The following is a 12009-nucleotide window of genomic DNA, read 5'->3' on the forward strand; positions in this document are numbered from 1 at the left end:
AGGACATTGGAATTAATGAATTCCAGAAAGTGTTGGGCAAGTGTATTGGTACATGAGTAGTTTTCCCAGTTAATGGAGGGGTAGTTGAAGTCGCCCGGTATGAGAGTGTTAGGTTGGACCTAATATTCTCCAGGGTGCTTAGGAATGTGGAGTGCGAATCTTAGGACATGGTTAGGGACCTATAGCAGGCTACGACCTGAATCGCTGTCTTACGCAATGTTAGCTGCACCTGAAGTATCTGAGATGCGTTATGTTAGGCTACCAGTCTGGAGGTGTGCGCATCCTTTATGAATATGGAAACATCACTGCCTTTGGAGCTTCACTCCAAGTCCTGGGGCCGAAAGGTGTGGAATGAGTTGTAGCCTAGTAGTGCAAGTGTGCTTTCTGCTGCTTTGAACCAGGTCTCTGTTACAGCACAAATGTCGATGTTCTCCATTTTAAGGAGTACTTTGAGCGAGTGCAGTTTGAGATTTAGACTTCTAGCGTTGAGCAGCATGACCCTCAAATTGCATTTGTTTGTAGCTGTTATGGTGGTAATTTGGTCTTTGGAACACCACCTATAAAAGGCACTATAGGAGTGGGAAGAGCCTTGGCCAGTACCTGAAAGCCCAGGGATGACAGATGCAGGGCATCTCTGGCAAAGCATCGAGGTCTGTCAATCATGTCATCCCAGGCAGACAGATACTGGATCCCCTTAGAATGACACCAGAAACCTAGCCAATTGTTGAAATCAATAATTTTCTGCTTGTACTGTGGTATCATTCTGGGTGATGGTAGGATGCTGCTCAGGGCTAGGGTCATAACCAAATGGGATTCATAATCCAAGAGCTCCTCCATGTCTCTTTTCATGTAGTCCAGGGAGGTACATCTCAGGTCATTCACACCCACATGTACAATGACATCCGGTCTTGGCTGGAGAGTGCGTGGCTTCCAATTCGGATATATATGTGCATCTCTCACAAGTCTGAGTGTTGGGGGGCAAGAGGAGAGGGTTGTCAGTGTACATAAGGCAGTTGCTACATTGCCTCAGGATGCCCAAGTTCACCAGGTTAATAGGAGAAAGCACAGGGAACTGACCTTTAGACATGCCTGGAGGGGTGGGCATTGATAAATACTGGAGCTGTTTCCTTGTAGAAAGTTTAGTGCTGGTAGCACTTTTGTGTACTACAATAATTGCTACAAGAAGTCTGGTAAAGTGCTAAACTAACAAGCTAGTAAATGTGCAGGAGGATCTAAGGGAAAAATTGAAAAGCAGACTTTGGCACTGCTCGGAAGCTTACAAACAGTCCTGGATACAGCAAATCTGTTTCTGGACTAGATTAGTTACAGGAAAGGTGGGAAACAAGCGAAGATGTGGGCTTTTAAACCAGAAAGTTGAAAGAGATGAAAAAACTGCCCAAACGGCCAATAAACTACAACTTCTGGGTCAGAAACCACTCTCCTTGTGGTAGATAGACTACCCAGTGCTTACCACTCCTACTGATAAGCTAGAAGGCTTCCCATCAACACAGGAAGGCTTGGGGGGGGGGGCTCAGAAGCTTACCAACAGTCCCGGATACAGCAACTCTGTATCTGGACTAGGCTAGTTACAGGAAAGGCAGGAAACAAGCGTAAATGCGAGCGTTTAAACCAGAAAGTTGAAAGAGATAGAAAAAACTGCCCAAACGGCCAATAAGCTACAATTTCTGGGCCAGGAACCACTCCTCTTGTGGTAGATAGGCTACCTAGTACTTACCAGTCCCACTGACAAGCTAGAAGGCTTCCCTCCAACACAGAAAGGCTTGGGGGTTCAGAAGCTTATATACAGTCCTGGATACAGCAAATCTGTACCTGGACTACACTAGTTACAGGAAAGCTGGGAAACAAGCGCAAATGCAGTCTTGTGATTTGTAACTTCAGAAGGACTAGAAATAGGTAATTTATATACAGTGAGAATAGGATAGGCCTCAGGCCATAACCCTTGGGAGTTTGTGTCCTAAGTGATCCCACATAAGTGCTTGAAAAGCCAAAACTACCTCAAGAGTTCTATCAGAGTAATATATAAGTTTATTACCAATATGTCGAACGGCAAAATAATTTCCATTCATCACATCGAAAACAAAACTTGAAAGTCAAAATAAAGAACAAGTCACAATGTTGAATCAGCTCAATGAATTTAGCAGATTTGACATCGTCTCTGAACACATCACGTGATGTCCGTACAGGAGCTCACGTAAAGTAGACTCCTATACCTAACATCACGTTTTTGCAGGGGGGCAAGTGCCCCTGAACCCCACACCCTCCTGCTAAATATATATTCCAACTCCAAGATCGCACTACTGTGAGGAAAGGGATGAATTCCCCAAACCGCACTGTACCACGATCTCTGTACAGTTCTTCAAATTTATATTAGCGAATGCACAGTGCATTCGCTAATATAAACCTTCGAACAATGAGATGTTCAGCCAGATGAAAATTCGGCATCTGTGTTTCGAATTTTCCATCTTCTCCTGCAAGGGTAAATGGGTAATGACTACTCAGTGAAATAGAATATGCAGAAAATTTTTACATCTTAATGGTAATACTTACTTCAACCAATCTGCCTGTCCCAGTTAAGGGATTCAGCCTCATGACTTCTCCTATGATTTGCATAACATTATTAACCCCTATAGTTCTGCCTAGTGGATATTTACTTGCTCCTAGCATATCACTGGCATATGTTATAAATTACCTTTTCAAATTGTTTTAAAAAGGAATAGGGTCTGGTACAGAGCTCTATATGACTTTATGTTAACAAGAGGTCCACTAACCAGTTGGATGCTTCACCATGCATTGAAACTAAGATGACCACCTCCTACTCTGATCTGTTGTCCACAACAATGCAAAAATGATAAGCTGTGCAGCTGTAGAGGCAAACTTCATTTCACCATGTTTTTGTTAAAGCTGTGAAATCTGGCTCCTGCATAATGAAGGATTTGGACAGCCACTTACCTGTTATTAATGCTACTGGCATACAACAGTACAGTACTGACCTTGGAATACATTTCATCAGTAATAATACCTAATGCATCATTACCACTGTCTATCTTCAGGTTGGGGATAAAGGCTGAAAAACAGTTGGGAGGCAGGTAAGACAGCAAATATTAATTTTTGTATTACCTGCTCTAATTACTTCAACTGAAAAAATACCCCAGAGTTATACAGCACAGTAACACTTTGAGTGTACTACCTTACATAGCTCCAAGATCCTTCTATCAGTTAGCTGAACTACCATTCCTCAGGTCAAACATAAAGATTCTTCTTCACCTTCTGATGCAATATCCTGCAGCTTCTTACTGTTTTAATTTACAAGAAAAATATTACAGAGGCGATAAGAAAGACCAGTGCAACACTCTCTCCATCAAAAAAAAACTGCTGCATGGATGCTAACAATATTGCTTCATTACCCTTTCTCCTAGAAATGAGCATCATTGTAGCATGTGTAATAAAGCCAGTCAGTTAACTGTCCAACAATGTGCCAACCCGTTTTTTTCAATCCTAACTCTACAAGCTTCTCAAAGAGCACTCTTGTCCTTCCCTTGCTCCAGCCCATTCATATGATCCTCCCAGTTACAATCTAAGAAGTCTTAACCACTCTGTCCACTTCCTCAATGTTCCAGAACAAGACTTCATTGCAGAACTGTGCCTTCTCCATCCTAGGCACCAAACTATGGGAATCCATCCCAATTAGTCTTAAAGACCTCATCTCATAACCCTCATTCCATACCCAGCTTAAAGATCGTCACAAGTCTGAGTCAATTTGCAAATGCATGCCCGCTGGACACATCACCTAATCTTCCATTCTCCCCTTCACCAGTCAGGCACCTTTGTCTTCTGCAGATTATTTTCCTACACTAATGTGTGGCATCTCTTACACACTGTATATTTTGCATATAGTTAATTTCTGTGTGCCCTTACTTTTTCTATCTTTTACAGTGTGTTTTGTCCCTTCACTATTTCTCTCTCTTCTTCTTCCCTCCTTATTGTAACCATCCCTTCCTGTTGTCCCTTTTACTGTGTACTTTACTGTTACTACTATTACTGATTCACTGCTATATTCACACATTATGTTTGTATTCATAACACTTCTTGTTAACTTGCTTGTCTACTGTCATTTATATTTGTCCGGGCTGAGACTGAATGAGATCCATTTTATCAGTGCTCTACCCCTGTTACCAAACTGAAAAAATAAAGACAAGCTCTGCTCTGTTAAGAGAATACAATACAGATCCTAACTGAAGGGACAGTTCCACAGTAGCAGTGCGGTCAGAGAGATATCCTGCTCTTTTCTATCAAAATCTACTGAAATTAAGAATGCATCTGTTAGTTTACAATAAAAGGTAGAAGTACTATTCAATGTTGTTATGATGCGGATATCAGAAATTCAGTTCAATCTGAAGTATTCTAACTCTGCATAGTATATTCCTCATTATCCAATCAGTGGTATCAGCATGTGGAATTGAACTTCTCGTTTTGTGGTAAATACTGCTTTTGCCTAAAGCACATACAAGCAATCTTAAGCCCAGAGCAACAATTAGAAGCAAATGCTTTGCCTCTGTCTAAGAATAATGAAAGCTACTATTTCAGATACTACATTAGTAAAGGTAGAAATGAAGGTGTATTTTGTTTTACCATGTTTCATGCCACCACAAGAATTTGTCATACTTGACGGGAACTGTAGGCTTCCACAGCCTGGATATAAGTACCCTGGAAATCCAAAACCTGAAAGAAAAAATAAGAGACAGAGAAAAAAAAAAAAAAAACACCATTAAATAACAGTTTGGAATGCAGGCAAATTATATAGTTGAAAGTTAAACAGTGATCCGTCTGTTACTCAACATACATACTAATATTTGCCTAATGAGAACATGTTAATTAGCATTCTGCAATGTAAATTTCTATTATGATTTTCTTGCTTCTCCACATTTTTTTAACGATCTTTACTAAATCCTCACATGACACTGGTACACATACATCAATAGACAAGAAAACAATTTATAGTAACATTTCCATTGTTATTTTCATTCAGTCTGCACCAACATTTCATGGGGTATAAAAATACCTATGCAAACACTTCCATGGAAAAATCAGAAATCTTCTGGACATTGTTTCATACTTGAGATCCTACCTCTCAACCTGCAGACATTGAAAATTGATTCAAACACACCTGAAAAGTAGGTACATCCATAATTCTGGACATCTAATTAGCAAAAAGCAATACTAACTTAACGCTTCCTATAGGAATGCAGGATACTAATCTGAAACACATGCTTAAAAAACAGACAATAGCAAAAATGAAGGAACAGTATAAGCACATGAATTCATTGGTATATACTAAGCTAATGACCACCAGAGCCTTTATAAGTCTGGCTGTGCAACCCAACCCAATTGTGTGTCGATATATCATGGACGTTTATTGGAAGGGGGTACATTAGTTAAAAATTTTCTAGAGGTTATATGGTGGAATGTGTTAATTTGCCATTACTGTCTGCCTCTGCCTATCAGAGACATAGAGGCTGGACCTGGGGGTGAATATCCAATTTCCCATCCATTGGTCAAGGTTACAGTTAAATAGGGTTAGGAATGGACTCTGGCTCACATGGACAGGGATCCTCTGAGATGCATATTTTTCCTCTTCAACATGTCTTATTTATGTCACAAGCGAAATTTAAATCCTTGGATCATGTGGTTTTGATACTGTTCATTTTGCGAATGTGCAAAAGGTCCATCAGAGCTGTTTCCAAGGATGCCTTGTATGCCAGACATAGCTCACCTCTCAGTAACCTGTAGGAGACTAGGTATAGAGACAGGCTTTAAGGCGATCCATATAGGATAATGAGTTTATACCTTGGATTTTCCTGGTAAGGAACCTTTGTGGGAAGTTTGAGCTGCATTTGTCAGCCAGCAAATTCTCTATGTTCCTCTGCTTAGTGAAGGTGGTACAACTGACCACCAGTTCGGCATACTGATGTGTGCTGCCGCTGAGGTTGTAGAAGGCCTTGTGATTTTCTTTAGCCTATGAGACTATCTTGAACTCTTAATTGCCCTTGTTGGACTTAATTAGTCCACTTATTTCTTGTTTAGTTTAAATAGAGAGCTTTTATCATTAAGGGAGTTGCTCTTCCTGATTTTAGTCATGACTTTTTCCCTTTAGTTATATACCTTATTAAGGTTAGGATTCCAGCAGTGTGGTCTGGTTTTAGAGATTGCTTTGGGCTTACCTCTAATAGGCATAACGGCCTCTATACAGCCATTTACATGGTTATACAGGGTCTCTGTGAACAATTCCTCACAGGTTGCTATGTTGGGAGGGGCACTGAATTTTGACAAACTATTGCTTAATAGGGTGTAGTTTGCTTTGGAATAGTTCCTAACTGTTACAGAGTTAGCTGGGCTTAACAAACTGATTTTTATTTTGAAGGAGACAGATTTGTGGTGACACCTCACCAGTGAGGACGTGACACAGGGGGGGTTTGCGCACTCCCCCATATTGGTGAGTACCACATCCAGTATTCTTGAATTTCTGGTGGGTGCGCTAACTATCTGATCAAGGGTATTTGTGTTAATAAAGTCCAGGAATTGTTGTGCCTGCGAGTATGAGCCACTGTAGGTTTCCCAGTATATAGAGGGGTAGTTAAAGTCTCCCACATATAGGGTATTTGGTTTAATGGTGAGTGTCTCCAGTAGGCCTAGGTATGTAATTAGGGATTCTAGTGACATATAGCTTGCTAGGATATGGTATAGGACTTTGTTTATAGTGATTTGCATGTGGATAAATTCCAGGGCATTGTCATGTTTAATCAACCTAGAGTTACGCTTGTTGTTAATATAGACTAATACTCCTATCTAAGAGACAGCGTAAAATCTATAGACTTTAATGAACTGTATTGCAAAAATCTATCACACAAGATCATTTACTTTTGCTTCTGAAAAAGGGAGTTGTAAGACACGTATTCTCTCTCTCTTTAAACTATTGTTGCCACTGGTATATTGTTCATGTAGTGTGGTTTTCTGTACACTAGACAGCTTCACAAATCAGTTGTGATGAAGGGGATTTAGAAAACTGTGTGAAGGGGTAAATCAAGCCTGAAAACAGAGATATATCTCACAAACAGGAAACATCATGTGCAGGGGTAAATCATGCCTGAAAATAGCTATGCTTATTCAAAAAAGGGTCAGTTATGAGGTCTAAGAGCCATAAAGATGTCCTTCCATTGCTCCTTTATAAATCACCCTTCCATTACCTTTTTCCAATATTTTCTAACCTCCTTTGATTGATTCCTACAGTTATCGTGCAATGCTTTATATGTCCTACTAATTTCCCTTTTTAACAGCAGCTTCTGTTCTATACTCACCTAAAAATATTACCAGAGCTGCTCTTTCACTTAGCACTCTCCCATCCCTTTCTCTTTGCCTATACTTTATCAATTCTTGGTAGGAAAGGCAGTCCCTAACCTACAGTCCAAACTTCTACTTGGCATCATCCTACTCTCTCACTCTTCTCAACCTAGTTATTTGCTCCCAATACCCAGGTACATTTGCTAATTTATTCCAGTAAATTCTAGCACCCCCTTGCCTGGCTTCTTTTGATTTTGTACACTCTCACTTCACTTGCAGTCATCCCTATTGGTAAAATCTTTCTCCTCTCCTGACTTGATTTAGATCTTACATTACTTTCTGCAACTTTATGAATATATTATTATTTTACGGTTATTATTCTCTTTAAGGAATTGCATAAAATATCCTACTCTCGTTCTCTCTCTCCTTATTTCTTACCTTCTCATTTCATCATCACCCTTTTCCACTTTGATTTATAGCCTTCTGCTTGAGTAATGTATATTAGCCTAAACTGTGTAATTCTAAAGTATCTCTTCAAATCAGGTAATTTTGAACCACCTTGCTCCACTGGAAAATCAGATTATCCTACTTAAGATTTGCCCTCCTTCCCTTCCAAATGATTCCTTCATTGCTTTATAGATTAGCATCCACAATACACCGACCTGTATATAAAATTAAAGTCACTAAAGACATTTAATTGTACGTTACTATCCAAATCCATGAACAATAGTTTCCAGTTTCTCAGCTTTTGTATTATATTTTTAGTGTTTTCTCACATATCTTTAGTTGCCACAACATAATCCTTTTTAATCCATACACACAAATACTACATCTTATTGTGTCCCCATAAATATGAGTACTGCTGAGCCAATTCATTTATGGATGCATAATTTACTGATGCAAACCACTTAGTACCAAATTTTTGCTCATCCTTTTCCCATCTTACTGTTTTGCCTTCTTATGTTCATGTGGTCCCAACAAGAGTCATCAGAATCCCAGCTTCTCTTTACTATTTGGTCTCTTGTGACATGCTAAGTCAAAATCCTAACTAAATGACAGAGTTTAACAATGGATACGAACTATAACTGGTACTAAGGAAAAGCAGAGGTACCATACTGGAAGGCACTTTGCTGTGCATAACATTCCTACCTATAGAGGTAGGAGGCACTGCCCTGAACATGACATCACTACATGCAGGGGCAGGAGGTGCTTCCCTGCATAGGTGATCACAACATGCAGTGGCACTTAAATTCATGTGACAGCATTATATGCAATGGCAACTGTCAATTTGCAGCATACAATATCACTGCATGCAATAGCTGGAGACACTTGTGTTGCTGATTACAGAAAGTGGAGGTTTGCAGAGTCATGTTGAGCCAAAAATTCTAGAAGAGGAAATCCAAAATTACTTATTTCATATTTGTCTGAGTTTTAAACCTTGTATAAGGACAGACATGTTAAACCAAACTTATTTCAGTTCACTTACAGTTAATTTACTTGCAAACACTCAGTTCACAATGTTATCGTTACAGTTATTTGTATATTTTGTATGTTTACAAAATACAGTTTTGTAACATATTATATATCTACTGTATGTCATTATAGTGTCTTACTAAACTGTACTTTTGAGGTATTATCAAAACAAACAAGTCTACGTTCACTTACATAACACATCATAGAAAGTACAATAGTGTCAGTGATACTTAATGTGGTTTAGAACAAAACTGATGCTGAAGAAATGCCACTTACACATAGTCCAGATAACTAGGGCATGGCAAATGGGGAAACTAACAAAAGAAAGGATTACGTCTTGGACCCTTTTTCTGTAAGACAAACAAATAAAACTAAAGAGAGTGTCTATATACCCAGAAAACTACCCTTCTGAAAAGAAGCTGACTTGAGCAGATAGGAAGGCCTTGTTACCCTGACATGTTTGGTCTTATACCAAGCCTTGTTGACACGGAAAACAAATATTACACACCATACTAATATGCAGATCACATAAATAAGAGAAAACCAGGGGAACCTCCACAGAGAGGGGATCCTGATGGCGAGACAGGCACCAGACAAAAAATCTTTTCCATTTGGACATATTTGATTTTCTGGTAGTGGGTTTCCTGGCCTTCAGCAGAACCTGGAGCATGTCCTCAGAAAAGAGGTGCAGAAAATAAACTGAAAAACTATCACCCACAACATCGTCTGAAGAGTAGGCAGGTGAGGATGGATAAGAGATCCTTTGTCTTGTGTGAGAGGATACATCCAGTGAGGTAACTTTAGGTGATTGTCCATCTCAACTGATAAAAAAGGGGGAATCAATGCTGTCTAGGCCAAAAGGGAGTCATCAGCAAGATTTTGGGAGAGTTGAGCCTAATCATGTGCAGAATTAATGGTAAGAGAGCAGATGGGAAGGCATACAGAAACATTCCCTTCCAAAGAAAAGACAGGGCATCCACTTTCCAAGTCAGAGGACATTGAAAAAAGCAATGGCAGAAGTAAGGCATTCGGTGGATACCCCTGGGGCAATGGCCAAAGGGTAAAGCAGAGAACTGAAAATACAAGGAAGAAACAGGGAAACTTAAAAATTTCCTGAACAGAGGGTGAATGGAGATGTGAAGGTATGCACCGTTAAGGTCTAAAAAAAACCCAAAAATGCCTGGGGAAGAAGAAAAGGAAATAAGGTCTACAAAGACAACATCCACAAAGAAGGAACACTGAGAAAGGTGTTGAGTACAGAAAGATATAGAATTGGACTCCAAATACCGTCCTTCCAAGGAAACAAAAACATTCAGAAATAAAACTCCTTTCCCACATGGGTGGGTGGAACAAGCTGAATCGTGTCCTGATCCAAAAGGGATTGCAGAACCTCTGGAAATTGAAAAAACTGTTCTAGAGGAGGTTGAAGAATGCCCAAAAGGGGGGGTCCAAACCATGGCATATCCCTGACGAACAACAGACAGTACCCAAGAGTCTGAGGTGATCTGATGCTAATTTGGAAGAGATAGTGAAAGACAAAGAGACAAGGGGACCTGGCTAAGGGGAAGGGAAGGCAAAACGCCAAATGGAAATAGGCTTTTCCTAAAAAGACAGCTTCTGAGAATGTGGAGTCTGAGTGGACTTAGAAGGGGGAACATGCCTAGAACCTTTCCTACCTTTTAGAGGAGAAATAGTCTGCAGACTTAGAAGGGAATTTGGGGATGGGGAGACAAAAATATGTCTGAGCTTCTGCAAGGTCTTTCCCTTATCCTGGAGGGACCTAAACAGGTCAGCAGCAGCTGTCCCAAAAATATATTTGTTATCCAGAGGGGCATTCAAACACTTTGCTTAAATATCATCAGGTAAAGCCTGAAGTAACAAGTCAAGAATAATGCCTCATCAAGGAATCAAAGGCAGCAGCCCTGGAAGAGGCATCAGTTGTATCACAGCTGCATTTTATAGAGTGATGAGCAACCTGGGAAGTGAACCCAAGCAGCGAAGCACCAGAAGCCTCCCCATTAAAATCAGGAAGGTCAGATGCCACCTTAGTTACCTGGAAAAGAAAACTCAAAACATACCTGATCATGTAGGTCTGGTAATTAATAGCTCTAAAAGACAGGGTAACAGCAGTATATACTTTCTTAGCAAGCCTTTCCATGGATCGACTGTCCTTATCTGAAAGAAGGAGCTTAGCAGATGGCAACAGCTTACCGGGTTTATCAAAGGAAACTGAAACCAATGAAGGATCAGCAGAAGGGCATTTACGCAAAATTTTGCAATCCTCAGGCACCTTGTAAAACCTTTCTAGATTATCGTTTCTGTTTGTTGTTTTAATAAAGTCTTTCAGTGTTTTGGAGAACTGGCCATCCATATCTCTTGTGGTCTTGGTTCATTTTGGATTTGACTAGTGGTGGTTGCACCTTGTAGAACCTGTCAGGTTTCTTGGGGGCTGGAAGTTGAGAATCAGGAGCTACAGAGGCAGCAGTAAAGGTATTCAAAAGGCTTCCAAATCAGGAGGGACAGCAGGTGGCTTGAAAGGCTTCATTTGTAGAAGCTTATAATACCTCTTTTGAATGTCAAAGACCTGGGAGTAATCCCACTTAAAATACTCGATCATGTGAGCAACAGTATTTCCAAAAGATAACTCTTCCAGAGAGGAATCTGGACTCTAAGAATCCTCTTCCTCATAACCACAGTCTACAGGGGAAGGAATGTGAGAAGAGTAAGCAAGAAATTCCTCCCCAGAATGCAAGTCCTCATGTGAGGACTCCAGTTCCCTAGACCTCTTAAAGGGGTGGAAGACTAGGGAGAGGCAGGGACTGACAGCTCTTCAGGAGGCTTCAGGGCCATTAAAGCACTGAACATACCCAGAGTAAAATTCTGTCATTCATGCTGGAGATCTTTAGCAAGAGGAAAAAGATCCTTAGTTTTCTGTTTTTTCTTGAGCGGGACATTCGCCCTAAGCACCCTCGGAGGTTCAGACAGTTTATGAGATTCAATAAAAGTAGTAGGTATCTCCTTTCTTGTTAAAAATCTAAGAATCCCCCCGATCCCTTGGATATAATCAGCTGAGGTTTCCCCACAATGTCAGGTGCAGAAATTGGAAAACCTCCAAGGACATGTGACAGTTTGGATCCATGCCAGCCTCTGATGGTATTGCTGCAAATGAACCTGAGGCAA

The 12009-nt window shown here is 40.3% G+C and overlaps 1 protein-coding gene across 1 annotated transcript in view; it reads right to left on the reverse strand.

Moving 5' to 3' along the window:
• Nucleotides 1-12009, reverse strand: part of NFKB1 (nuclear factor kappa B subunit 1) — a 772892-nt gene that overhangs the window by 357307 nt on the left and 403576 nt on the right. Inside the window, exon 10 of the mRNA XM_044060344.1 lies at nucleotides 4651-4740. Within this exon, the coding sequence (XP_043916279.1) occupies nucleotides 4651-4740 (90 nt within the window). The remainder of the gene's footprint in view (nucleotides 1-4650; nucleotides 4741-12009) is intronic.

The sequence above is a fragment of the Protopterus annectens genome, chromosome 2.part0 (assembly GCF_019279795.1).
Source record: "Protopterus annectens isolate FY-2018-M chromosome 2.part0, PAN1.0, whole genome shotgun sequence".
Taxonomy (NCBI): Eukaryota; Metazoa; Chordata; order Ceratodontiformes; family Protopteridae; genus Protopterus; species Protopterus annectens.